The sequence below is a fragment of the Phoca vitulina genome, unplaced genomic scaffold (genome assembly GCF_004348235.1).
Source record: "Phoca vitulina isolate PV1807 unplaced genomic scaffold, GSC_HSeal_1.0 scaffold9, whole genome shotgun sequence".
Classification (NCBI taxonomy): domain Eukaryota; kingdom Metazoa; phylum Chordata; class Mammalia; order Carnivora; family Phocidae; genus Phoca; species Phoca vitulina.
Window position 1 is genome coordinate 43,614,799 of NW_022589712.1, and position 14,415 is coordinate 43,629,213.

The 14,415-nt window shown below is 43.5% G+C and overlaps 1 protein-coding gene across 2 annotated transcripts in view; it reads right to left on the reverse strand.

Annotated features, from left to right (window-relative positions):
• Window positions 1-872: 872 nt before the first annotated feature.
• The window catches only part of SLC35F1 (solute carrier family 35 member F1), a 383,113-nt gene continuing 369,570 nt past the window's right edge, over window positions 873-14,415 (reverse strand). For both annotated transcript variants that reach the window (XM_032407995.1, XM_032407994.1), the window contains exon 8: window positions 873-4,217. In XM_032407995.1, the coding sequence (XP_032263886.1) occupies window positions 3,993-4,217 (225 nt within the window). In that variant the 3' untranslated portion in view covers window positions 873-3,992. The remainder of the gene's footprint in view (window positions 4,218-14,415) is intronic.

Consider the following 14,415-nt stretch of genomic DNA (forward strand, 5'->3'; position numbering starts at 1 on the left):
CAGTGTGCTGCTATTCCTATTCTCCTGGAAAAAAAAAAATGGGTGTTTTTCCTTTAAAAATATTTTAAATATATAACTCAGGTACACCGTCCTTTTTTTTAATTTTAAAATATTTCATTTTATTTATTTGAGAGAGAGCGCACATGAGCAGGGGGAGGGGCAGAGGGAGAAGCAGACTCCCCACTGACCAGGGAGCCCAACGTGGGGCTCGATCCCAGGACCCCAAGATCATGACCTGAGCCGAAAGCAGACGCTCAACTGTGCCACCCAGGTGTCCCTCAGGTACACAGTCTTTGCAGCTCGTTTAATTTTTGAGGTCCGATTGTGAACACACGTGAGAGGAACATGTGAATTTCTATACATCATTCCGAAGTACTGAAGGGGTTGCTGGTGGCTGCAGTCAGCAGGGCAAGGACAATGACAAGATACTGTGTCGGTCCAGAGCAGAAACACAAAACAGTCCTGCTTAATAAATGTTGTGTTCTGGAAGAGCGCTCGTCATTTAAGTCTGGCATTGTGCCAAGGGCAACATACACAGAACTTTCTCCTTTGTAAGACACTGTTTCTTGGGGGGAAATTTATATTGCTCTACATGTGTTTTAAACGTGGGCTTGGAGACTGGAGCCCCAGAGCCTTCTCAAGGGCTCGGTTAAGTAATTAATTTTGCAAATTACAAATGCGCTCCATTTGGCTTTTCAAAGCTACAGCTCTGAGACCAACCGTGCCCTTCCTAATTTGGAAATATTTTCTTTCTGGTTTTCATTTTGACATGGACCCTGCCATCTACTCTCACGGCTATTTCCAGCATCCCATGGGAGCTCCTTTCATGGTTGTCATAGTGCAAACACTCAAGAAAACCAAGAACTCAGTGCTTTCATAAAGCATTTATTTTTATTTGAAAACATTATACAGGCATTACATTGCCACAGCCAGTCCATAGGGGAGCATGCAAATATCAAAAATGGAGTTTGTTCAACTTATCGGTGTAAATCTCCTTTTTGGTTCATATTTTCCACTTGCGGTGTCTGGATTAGTGTGCTTTGTTATGTGGCTTGACAATAGAATCCTACCCATGGGGTAAAATCTGTCCTGGTAGCTAGCTGGGGACTACTAAGTGGTTATAACTCAAAAACAAACCCAAAACAAACAATACTACACGCTTGTCAAAAGGTTAATAGCACAAGTTAGCAATATCTAAACTAAACATTGACACATTTTCATGGGACACAGTGGTGCAAATTTTTCCACTGCTTGGTCTACCTGCTTGAGTATTTCAGAGTCTGGAGCCGTGGGAAGGTGTGAAGTTGTGACCAAGGCAAGTGCTGTCCCCAGGGCACGTTTTCATGGAGGAAGCTGAGAACCAGCACTGATCGCTAGCGGGGAGGCGGGGTGGGGGGAGGCGCTGTGGTTTGCTTACCCAATCCAATTCTATACAAGCTGCTAAAGTCTCACTTGTGTGGGGTGGGGGTGGGGTGTGGCAAAAAGCTGAAATTTTTGCTGGTGTCTATTGAGGCTGTGAGATTTCAGAAATGAAAACGGCTAGAGTTAATGTTGTCCTACTCCCGCTTCCCACCCCGCTCCCGAAGGACCAGTGTTTTTACACAGAGAAGAGTTTGTTCTTTGCTATTTTCTTTTTTGTCCGAAGGGTCAATCTGGAACTCCTGATCTCAGACGGTGAAATATGTTATCAGCCTTTCTAACTGGAGACGAACCAACACAGTGAAGGACTCCAGTGACATGAAAGTCGTTGTGCATGAGAACACTGGATGGTAAAGGGTTTACAGTGAGTTCACCTTAACATTCACACTTGGTTTCCATACAAGGGAGTCAATTAAAATATCCTAGAAAATAATCCAGATGGCTACTTTTCGCCATCCGTTGATTGCAAACCTTTTTGAAATTTAAATTTTAAAAAACTTCCCAGTCCACTGAGTTGACTTGGAATAGCTTCATCCACTTATTTCTCATAAGACTTTACTAAGTGTCTACAAATTAGTGTCATAAAAATGAATAAAAAAGACTAAAACATTTGGCTTTAAAATAAATACTAAAAATGCAATAAATCAAGCAAATTATGCCAACCGAAGGAATGTAAACACAAAAATAAAACCACAGTCTTTAAAGGTCTTCAGATCTGAATGGACAAAATATTCAGAGAAAGGTATTTAATTGGTTTAAAAGGTAGCAGAGAGCAGACGCTGGCAAGTTGTTTTGACACTGATTTCTTTTTTCTCCAAAAATACAACATATTTCTGGGGGAGCTGAACAGAGATGACCATACACTCTGCACATCCGAGGAGGTAATTCTTCTTCGCCACTTCCAGGGGCAGGACTGCACCCCCGGGGGTAGAAGGCAGACAGAAGGGCCACCTGCTGCTGACCAGCCAGCATGGGACGTGTTCGCCTACCCAGGATTTAGGCCTTGTGCAGGCTCTATGGGAATCCTGACGGGGCTGCAATCTGTCCTACTTTACACGGACCCCTCTGGTGATTTGTTTTGTTTGCTTAAGATGTATTGATCTGAATTGCCCACAGTTTCATAAGCATTTATTTTTCCTTAACAAACCCTGTACTCCATCACGGATCTTTTTGCATGGTATTGAAGCCGGCCAAACTTAAAGACTATTTCACATACTGACACATAAAATCTATTCCAAATCGTAGAGGTCTGTGGTGCTTCTTGATTTTGTGTGTTTGTGTGTGTTTGAAAAAAAGAGTTACTTTAAGGGCAACGAAATTAGACTAGTGACATATCCCTCAAAGCCTTATCAGGACCCTGCAATGTTCTCTGTATCCCTAAGAATAGGGTGTTGATATATTCTGCTATTGAGGGGATGCCAAATATGACCAAGATGCCACACTTTTTCATTCACGACATCTTTATCACTACCAAGTGGTCAGATCAATCAAGCCATTGTCAGAGACTGCTCCACATCAGCACGTTGACTTTGTTGGGGGCCACCCAACCAATGATACTCCACAGTGAGGGTGATTTCCATGCTGGTGTATCTTAACAAGGGTGGCACACAATTGAAGAGGGCAGAGGGCCATGGCTTTTTCCAATGACTTGAGTAATTTCCATAGTATCACTAAAGAAATCTAGGAATTAAAGGTAAAATCAAATAAATTTTTGGAAGAGAGGATATAGGGAGGGGCAGAAAGATTTAATATATTTAATATATATATATATATATTACCCTAAACACACATGATATTATTATTCCTGGGGTTTCTTATAAGCCACGGAAATGAAAGGTTCCTTATCCTATTATTATAGGGACTTCATTAGCAGAATCACATGGTACAACAGAAAGGCAATGGCCCGGAGTAATCAGAGATTGAAATATAAAAAAGCTCAAGTGTTTGTTTTATATCTATTCCTAGAATAGAGAATTATATGGTCAGTTGCCCCTCCCCACAAGGGTGACAGCACAAAATACTTATTGAGCAGGCAATCCAACAGGTAACAGAGGAAACCATCAGCCACCAGGCCCCTAGGCTAAGGAAACTTCTCAGGGTGGAGCTCCTGTGGAATGCAGCACTCATAGAGACTGTGCAAAAAAATAAAGTGTGATTCTTAAAAAGTGACTTGCCATAGAAAAGTGGGATTTATGTTAACTACATGTGGGTCTGGCAATAGTTCTCATCAGGAGTACAAAACATCCTCCTGAAAGTTAGTGTAATAACAGTAACAATAATAATACAAATAATAATAATACTTGCTTTTAATTCAAAAGTTTTCACAGTAATTGATGCGGGAGGGTTGTGATCGGGACACACACTAGCTGGGCGTCTCTCTAAGTCAGGTGGCGCGGAGGCCGTCACTCCAGGGATGTTTAGCTTGTGCCTCTTACAGGCTTTCAGATTTGCTACCTTGCAGTCCACCTGCGTAAACCGCACCTAATAAATACCTTTCTCTATGTACAATACAGAGATGAAGGGTGAACAACGTGGCCACGGAGGTGACTTCAGTGGGCGAGGTGGGCCTCATCTTAGGCCACACGGACGTGGGGCTCCTCTTCGGTCTCCTGGCCCAGGCTGGTGTAGGTGACCGAGGGCTCCACCTGAGCTGTGGCCGGTAAGTCCACGGCGGGGCCCGAAGGATTGCGGAACTGCTTGTACACTCGGGGGTCCTGGGCTATGTATGTGGAGGTGGAGGAGTAGAGCACCAGCCCGATGAGGATGGTGAAGAAAGACAGGAGATACAGGCCTGAAAACTGAAGAACACGACAGCAAAGTCATTTAGCGGTCGGAGCAGAGCGGCTCCCCCGAGAACAGGCACCGAGGGACCGGAGCAGAGCAGCTCCCAGCGGAGCGGGCGGCGAGCCGAGCCGGCCAAAGCTCTTGACGGGAAGTGACCGTTCTCTTCCTAAACGGCCTCGGCCTTATTGATTCTCCTTATCTGTTTCCTCAGCTCTGTGGTGAACACAGAAAACACTTAGCTAATTGTCCCTGAAGTGCCAGTCTGAGGACCTGCTGTGGGAGGGCTAGTTAAGCACAAATTAAAATACGTCCCAAGTTAAAAGCCAAAAAAAAAAAAAAGTCTCCAATATCACTCAACAAAGAGTTGGTTGTTATTGGCTTCATTAAACCCAGAAGAAATACAGATGTTCCATTTAAGATGGTGATGAAGCCATGGACACACCTAACCGTGCCCTGACACGGCTGCATTGGGCACTCTTGTGTCTTCATCCGATTCAGACACTGTCTGTGTTCCCCGTAGGAACTCTTACCGCCTTTTGTAACTATCTTTGCAAGAATAGATTATCCTTGGATCGAAAAAAAATAGTCTAACATTCCATTCTGGCTCCACGAATCTGGTAACAACCAAACAGAGCTGTCTATGTAGCATCCTGCTTCCTAAAGTATTTGCTTGACAATTTATAGAGATTTGCTGGGGCAGGGGGGGAGAAAATATGGGTTTAAACACGTGCCTATGAATTTATGTATGTTTTTGAAAAACTACAACTTCTGGACCTTCTTGAGTAGTTACCCTGGAAGTTGTTCCTTGAGTAATTACTGGGCGGGAGGGTGACGGCGGGGGTGGGGGTAAGGTAACAACACAAGTGTTGCCATTTCTATTTCATTCATTCGTTCATTCATTCATTTGTTCACTCATTCAATGAATAGTTTCCTGTATGCCCTTCTATAGCAAACATGGAACTATATACTGGGGACAGAGGAATGAGAACATATGGTCGAGGGCTTAATCATCTCCGTGGAGAGACAGAGGTACAGGTAGACAAAATACAATGCACTCGGGAATGCCAAATCTCGTTTCAGTCCAGAGCTGTTGTCCCAGTCTTGACCACATGCTGCATCCCTGGGCAGACAGAAGACCAATTTGATTGGATTTTCCTATTTCATTTTTCATGCTCCTACTTTAAGAGAACTAAAAACTGCTAAAAAGACAAGAATTAGTTGGAAGCTGGAAGAAGAACAGGAAGAGGATCCAGAGAGTTTATAAAGTAAGTGGCAAGGCTATAAGAGTTCAAAGACAGCTACAGCAGAGAAGACATCCCTGAGGGGAAGAGCCCCTGCTACAGTGGTGTTTTTTCTTTTTCTTCCTTCTTTGCCTCCTCCCTGCTACTGTCCCTCCTCTCCCTCTTCCCCTTCTCCGCCTTCTCCTCCTCCGTTTCTCTCTCTTCAGCAGCAGCAAGGTAGCTAAGACTAAAGACCATTTTCCGATTTTCTTTCTAGATCATTCCTCACCCTTTCAATCCTTTATTCTTCATATTCAAACCATGTGATACTCTTTCCTCAGGTGGATTTATAGACTAGATTCGGCTTCTAACAGCTTCACTTGAATAACCTGAAACAACCAATTCAGTTTTTCCCAGTGAAAAGAAGTGTGTTTTATTCTGTGGCTCATGAATTTGTTGGTAAAATGAAATGCGAGGAAAAGACCACTCAGAACTGTTGTGGGTGATGTCAGAAAACCGATTTACCCCTCCCCTCCTTCCTGAAATTCTACATTCGAGAGCTGCAGTCTTTACCTGAAACTCCAGTGAACGAAATAGGTTTGTTCCCAACACTGTAATCATTTCAAATATCCTGTTAATAACTTTCATTTTCAAGCTCCACGGACGGGTCCCTGGTGTCAGGTGAAGAGCGTTGCCGGTCTCAGGTGGGAGCTGGTTCCTGCTGCAGCAGCTGGAGGCGGGGAGACTCCGAACTGTCTTCCGACCACACGCTGGATTCAAACCCTAGCTCCCCTACTTTCTAGCTGTCATTTTGGACAAGTATGCTAACCTGCTCAGGTCCAAGTTTCCTCATCAGTGAAGTGAGGCTAATAATTGTTACCTATACACAGGTAGCCATATAGAGAGGGGCTGTAAAGATTAAACTTGATAAAGCATGTAAAGCACTTACTCGTTGCCTACCTTGCAACAAGCATTCAATTCATTTCACCTTTGTTGTCATGATTACTGTTTTGTCGTTATTGTTTATAGCATTATCTTATAATGAGTAGTCATGTATGTAACACTCTTACGTAATCATTGATTAAATTGCCTTTCTCCCTGAACTACGGGACTGACTGTGTCTTTCTTGATCAGTGTCAAGTGCAGAGGCTGGCATAGTTTCAACATCTACTAAGTGTTCTTTGTTCTTTGTACTTTGAATAAATGAATGAATCTAGTTACAGAGAAGTTTCAGATTAAAGAAACAAAAGGTAAAAAGTCAGCCTGCACCAGTGGCGTACTTTAAATTTTTTAGCCTTAAACCTGAGGCTAAAAAGATAATCATAGAGATTATCTATAAGATAATCCAGTGTCATCTCTCATAGATACAATGGCAAACAAAAACTCGTTGAAAGGGAAGTCAGAGTATTGACCCTCAATCATTAACTTCAAAAGTCATCTTCAAACCTGGGGTCAGTCAGAGGAGAACGGTAAGACATCGAAGTGGGAGGGACGATACAAGAGTCTGGGTCGAAGATGGGGGCTACTGATCAGTGGACTGGCACAGGATGTTTCATAAACTCGGATGGACAGGACTTGGCAATACGGGGGGAGGGACAGGAAAGGATCTCATGTGGGGTATCCCGCAAGAGGGATGTGAATTCCTCTCAATTTCTGGTTTCAGTTCCCATGGTCTGACTTGATCAAGATGACAAATATTTTAAAATTCATCTCTGTAAAGCTAATACCTTTGCCATTGTATGAACAAAAACCTGAATCATCCCTTTTTTGGACATAGAACCATCAAGTTGAATGATACATCCACTACCCAGTGTTCTCCTGGGACATAGCTCCAGAATGACAGCACATACTTTACTTCCAATAAATTTCCATTTAATTCATGCAGAATTCATTCTAACATTGTTCAAAATATAGATAGCATGGGATTTTATATGACAGAGGCACCTTGGAAGTCACCCAATAGTTTTTATTCATAGATAGTAGACAAAGTCTTATGTAGCACACAAGCCAAAAGGGAACAGAAAGACATGAATTATGATTAATCTGGATAAATAATAACAGAAAGGTTTGATTTTCTTTTCCTCTTTTTGGATTGACAGAAAAAAGAAAATTGAATCAGGATCTCAAATAGGATGCTGCACTTAGCCTGATAGAGCATTCTTTAAAAAACAAATGAAGGGGGGCGGGGAATTGGAGGGGGAGATGAACCATGAGAGACCATGGACTCTGAGAAACAAACTGAGGGTTCTAGAGGGGAGGGGGGTGGGAGGATGGGTTAGCCTGGTGATGGGTATTAAAGAGGGCACGTTCTGCATGGAGCACTGGGTGTTATACGCAAACAATGAATCATGGAACACTACATCAAAAACTAATGATGTAATGTATGGTGACTAACATAACATAATAAAATAAAATTTAAAAAAAATTCTGTATATCCTAGGCTGCTCAACTCATTTAGTGCAAAGAAATACTCATGCTTAGTTGCCTAAGCAAAGAACAAGGAGTGCCCTGGGCACTAGAGGAGGTCTGAAAGCCATGTCCGAGTTACACATGAGGCAAGGTTCAGGTGGAGGCTTGCTGTCCCCATTGAAGAGCACAGGCTGCTGCCGGAAGTGTACTCTGCGCCCCCAGTCAGCTGTAGTCCATCAGAAGACACTTTACGTTCTGTGCTGTGGACACACTCTGACCTGCGTTTATCCCACCTGGAACTTTGAGAAGCTGAGAAAGTTTGCGCCGGCATTAACACCACCGTGCTGCACACAATGTTTACTTTGCTGCGGTCTTTTTCCATCCTGATGGGTCTTCTATGCTGACAAGGTTAGAAAGCACTCATGGCACATAATGAGAATGCTTGTGTGTTGCTTAAAGCAATAAGCCTGGGACACGAGCCATTGTCCAGAAGGGGGTGGCTAGGCTGACGATAAGATTGTACAAAGTTCCTCAACCTCCAGCTAGGGATTAAACCTAGCTCTAGCCAGCTGGCATCTCAATATGATTACTATTTAGCTAACGGGACATTCAGCACATCAGTTAAGGACAGAACATATTTTCATTTTGGCTTTGGTACTGAACATCTAAGCAGAGTTTTAATAAACTAATGACTTTAGTGAGTCTTAAGCCTATCCCAGTGGAAAACCACATGATTTGAAAGCCATTTCAAAGTACATTTATAAGGAAACCAACTAGAATAGGTAAGGAAGAGGGCAATTTTCAAGGGCATCTTTCCTTTTTTAGCTTGACCAAAAAGGTGGCAGGGGTGAACAGAGAAGAACGTGGGCAATCCTCAGAAAGGCGTAAGGGTTTGAGGATGAAGTGACTTTGGGTTAAAGCTCTGCTTTTACTCAATTTATGTCCCAACCACCTCTATATGATGGGCCTGCTTTTTCCTTCTTTCCTGGGGAGTGCACTCTTGGTGCATGCTTCTGTATAATACGGTTTTTCTAAGACTCCTGATGTTGGGTTCTGGTCATTTTTGCTCAGTGACTGCACTGGGGCCTATTAATGATCAGAACGAATTTTTATTTAATACGTAACGCCAAGTTAAAAGACTCTTTTAGCTCTTAAAGGGAGATATATGGCAGTTCTATCTCCAGAAAAAAAACAGAGTCAATGGAAAAAAGAAACTATGTCGCTTGTGATATGTAGAAGAAAGAGCTGGGAAGAAAGGGAAGAAGAGTAGCTGGTGAGGAAGAAAGGGAAAAGAGTAGCTGGTGAGGTTTCCTGGGAAACTGGGGTACAGGGGAATGAGATTTAGGTAAAGCTCCTGGAGTTATCTGACAAAAAAGGAGAGATTTAAATTTAGATCCAATTTCCATCTAACTTGGAGAGCCAAGGACCTCAGAGAAAATGCAACTGGAAGGAGGGAGAAAATAAGGTCAAATTAGAAAGAAAAAGAGATACAGGTAAAGAAAGTTCCTCAATAGTCAGGAGGAAAGGGGACTGCATAGCTGGATATCCAGAAAAGGAATAATTCTCTAAATTAACCACCCAGCATGTAATCTTTCTCTCCCCATCTCTCTTTTTGTGTACACACACACGCACACGCACACGCACGCACACGCACGCACACCTGTGAACCACGACTGCTGATCTGATAGGACCTGCTTTCTGAACTTGAGAGAAGCTGAGTGGGTGACAGAACACTATCCCTGAAGCCTTCTCACGTGTGGTAGGTGAGCAGAGGACAACATTTTCAAAGCCTCATGTGTTCCCAAGGCTATCTGTAAAGTGTGGAGGAAGGAAACAGCAGTATCTCAGGCCATGCCTCATCTTGAAGGCATTATCGCTAAAATGTAAAAAGACAGGTCTTGCCCCAGCAAAGGGGCTCTATTGGATGCAAGGCGGCTGCTGAAAGAGGCGTTCCATTTGGAAACTTGATAATGGTAATCGTTGAAAGTGGTTTTTGCACTGCATCAGGAAGCTGCTTAGAAATGAATTCAAGGACATTTCTAAGTGTTCTTACACATGGCTTTTCACACACACAAAGGAAAACAAAGGATATGTGGCTACTATAATGATTTCCTTTCTCGTTCTTATTCGTTTATTCTTTTAAACAGACACAGATGTAACTAAACCTTTCCACATTTTTGACTCTTTGGCAGAAAATACCTAGAAGGGTAGAGGCTGGGAATTTGCAAACTTAGCAGTTGCTTCAAAGGTCAATGCAACCATGGGTAAGTAGAACAATAAAGGGCGGTGACTGGTCATTCCCAAGGTCAGACGGCACAGACCTCACAGGAATGTGAGGTTCAAAAGCTGTCGGGAACAATTTCCATGCAGGGAGACTGGTCTGGCAATTTCAGTAGCAAGTTATGCCTGGGAAAAATTAGACTTTTAATTAAGTTTGTGAAAACTCTCCTGAATGATCTACAATGTAAAATAGTGTACTTTCCCTTATGCTTCCATACTCTGTGATATAAATTGCACACATAAAGATAAATCAATTGGCACATCTAACCATGATTTCTAGACTGAGAACAAATAAATAAACCCATTCTGTTCCCAACAGAAAACCAGGTCATGCAGTTTGGAGGTCCTCGGTACCATAGTAATTTAAAGACTCATCAGGGACTAAGTAATGCAAAATGCCAGTTAAGAGTGAATCAATTAAGTATAATGCTGCCATAGTGGAGTTTTTAAATCCAAATATTATGGGTTGATAAAACTGGCTTTTATAACTAAAAGGGGAACCCAAGAATTTGAGATGTGAATTGAAGAGTGAACCCTTTGGGCAACAACCAATCTGCCGAGTGTCCTGGGGTAGAAGGGAGAGAGGCCAGTTCACCAGCGACAATTCATCCCTCAGCAGCTGGGCTGTCTCAGCGGGCTGTGGACCACACCTTGAGCTTGGGAGCGCAATGGTGCGGAGCAGAACCAGGGGAGGCTGGTCCCTGCCGGGCAGGCTGTAAGCCACGGTGTGCTTGGGATCCCGGGAGGAGAGGCTCTCCCCAGGTCCTGATCTGTTGCTGCTGGGTTGGAGCCAATTGCTATTCAGGGCAAGACAACGAGACAGACTTGGCTCCACAGAAATGCCAACATAAACAAGTTGCTGCTTGACCTCCTAAATTTGGCTCTGCACTAAACTAACAAGATCATTTTTATTATTATTAAGAGTATTACAAATGCAAAAGTTTGGCTCCTGAGTTTACTGAGCTGGAAATAAATGGCCTGGAGAGGCCAGAGCTTTTTCAAATTCTTCTGAACTGCCTTATTGTTGTTCTGTCTCCTACTCTTGCCTCCTTGTATTTCTTCTCATCCCCCCCCCCCCCCCCCCCCCCCCGCCCGCCGCTTTTTTTAAGAAAAAAGAAAAGGGCTAAATCTCTCTGGCTAAATATTGCAATATTTCTTTCTTCTAAGTCATAAGTCACAGCATGGGGAAATGCCAAATGTGAGCATGGCACACCACCTACCGACAAACACCAAAATCGGTTGTCTTCAGAGACCAACAGTACTGACCCCAATCCCTCCCTCCCTGTTCTTTCTCCAAAGGAGATAGAAAGTAATCCCAAATCCATGCTTGTCTCATCAAGACAGAAAATAAATCAATGAGTGCCTCAGTCAAAATGCCACGTGGTCTCTCTAGCTGTATCAGCAAACCGACGAATTGCAAAGATTTAAATACTCAGAGAACAACTTTATCCTCCAAAGAGCATGTTGTTCAGGAGAGAAGCAGCGAACAGGAGGGCCCCGACACCGTCGCAGGGCGAGGCCGGACCCCCCACTGCAATCCCAGTTTGGTTTACGAGGCCTTCTGTTTGATTTGCAAAACCAATTCATCTGGCAGTATAATCCGCGCAGCCGATCACCCCCAAGGACAATGAGGGTTCTTTTATGGGCAAATATCTTCCCCTGTGAGTAATTTCACACATGAGTACGGGAACGGGGAGCTAAAAATGGATTTCTGACCTTATCTTTTATATGACAAACAGACATTTTCACTTGGGTTGATGAAGTGATAGAACTCCTCATTCATGCAGATTTCTATTCTGCGCAGTCCGGTAAAAGCCCAGAACAGCCAAGCCAGGAGTGGAAGAAATGGGGCCTACTCTGTGGGAGTGTTTAATTACAGCTCAGTTACAACAAAGGCCATCATGGCTCATTTATGTCACCTTTCCGTGCTTCCTTCTTATCACTTGCCAAAAAAGGATTACATTTGCGTATGAGGGACGCTGAGAGTGGCCTTCACTCCCACGTTGGGACTCTTGCATCATCAATCTATTTTCCCTCCACACGACACGGAGGTGCATACTGGGCTGCCGTGATTTTGCAGGAGACTGAATGTTAAAGCCAGTGAATGGTATTTAGTCTATAGACGTGGTAGTGTTGCGGCTCAACTTAAAGAATTCCTGTTCCTTTACACTGGAATCGAGAGGCGGAAGTGGGTGTGGCACCACGCCCTATTTCCCCCAGTGACCCACTAATAAAATTTTTGTTTCCTGTTAATGTATTGCTCTGCGGATCTAAAAGTCTTAGTTCCAAAGGGAGGAATGTTTCAGGGCTGCCTGGATGGCTCAGTTGGTTAAGCTTCTCTTGATTTCGGCTCAGGTCATGATCTCAGGGTTGCGGGATCAAGCCGTGCATCAGGCTCTGCTCTTCGTGCAGAGTCTGCTTGAGATTCTCTCTCTCCCTCTCCCCACTCACTCTTGAGTGTGGGCACTCTCTCTTTCTCAAATAAATAAAATCTTAAAAAACAAAAACAAAAGGAGGAATTTTTCTACCAGGAGACACAACAATGATTCCACTGAACTGAAAGTGAAGATTGCCACTCAGTTGCTTTCGGCTGGTGCTTCTCAATTAACAAAGAAGGGAGTTCTTGTCACTGTGCTGGCTGGGGTGATTGATTGGGCTCCTACTTCATGATGGAGGTAAAGGATAACAGGTCTGGAATACAGGAGATCCCCAGGCATTCCTTAGTATGACCATGCTCTATGACTATAGTCAATGGGAAATGTCAACAACCCAATCCAGGCAGAACTACTAATAGCTCAGACCCTTTAGGAATGAAGATTGGGTCACCCCACCCCGCCCTGCCCCATCCCTCCTAGAGACAGAGTGTGTATGTGTGTGTGTGTGTGTACATACACACACACACATATATACATGAAACATATATGTATGAGACTTGGTGCAGTGCTTGGCACATAGAAAATGTTCAACAAATGTCGGCTATTTTTAGCTTTACATCACAAAGAGTAAATGCTAAAGCATGGAGAGATTTGAAAACTTTCCTTAATAGTTCTTTCTGAAAAGTTCAGCATGAATCAAACTCAACTGCAAATGCATTTATAGAATTGGCCACTTAAAAGAAGAGCACAGCAATCAATCCATCCGGAGCAGAAGGCTTTTTTGTCAATGCAAATAACAGACCCCTGGTTTATAGTTTGAACTTATTTTTATGTCGAGTTTCTTTACCATGATGCATGATTATGTAAGTCACAGGAATCCTCTTAAGTTTTTATTCTGCTTTACTTATTAATTTAGAGCAACTACTCCCCGGCAGCACAAAACATCTTTGAGAATCCATGAATATAGTTAAGTTTAGCAATGCATTTTCTTCCTCGGCTGAAAAGTGACCACCCCCCCCCCCCCCCCGAAATACATCCATATCTGAATACCTGGAACTCTTGAATGTTAATTATTTCATTTGAAAAAGGGTCTTTGCAGATAAGATTAAGTTAAACATTTGAGATGACAGATTATCCTGGGTGCTATAGACTGAATTGGGTCTACCCCACCCCCAAATATGTATTTTGAAGCTGTGACCCCCAATGTATCTTATATTTAAGATGGGGCCTCCCTGGAAGTGATTAAGGTGAAATGAGGTCATAAAGGTGGATCAATGTCCTCATGCGACCCCAGAGCTCTGTCTGCCACGTCCCCCACCTCTGTACACACACAGAGAAAAGGCTGTGAGGACACAGTGAGAAGGTAGCCATCTGCAGGCCAGGAAGAGAGCTCTTACCAGAAACTGAACCCTGCTGGACTCTGATCTGGGACTTCTAGCCTCCAGGTGTGAGAAATAAATTTCTGCTGTTTAAGCCACCCAGCTTGTGGTATTTTGATATGGTAGCCTGAGCACAGACTAATATACTTAGGTTCAGGTGGGCCCTAAATGCAATCACATGTATCTTATTAGAGGGAGGCAGAGGGAGATGGTAGACACATACAGAAGAAGGGTATGTGAAGATGGAGCAGAGGGAGATTTGAAGATGCTCTGCTTAAGGACTGGAGCGATACACGAGCCATAAGTCAAGGAATGCTGGCAGCTACAGCAGCTGGAAGAGGCCAGGAACAGATTCTCCCCGAGAGACTCTGCATGAAGCATGGCTCTGCTGAATTCTGGCCTGGTACATGGTACATGCTGGATAGCTAGGTTGTGGAGGCATACCCTGAATGCCTCTGTTAATCACTATCTTGAAAATGTAGAGATCTTGTCCTCCTTCTGTATTCCCATCAGGCAGGATGCATAGCAGTGTGTTGTTCAGGGTTCAAG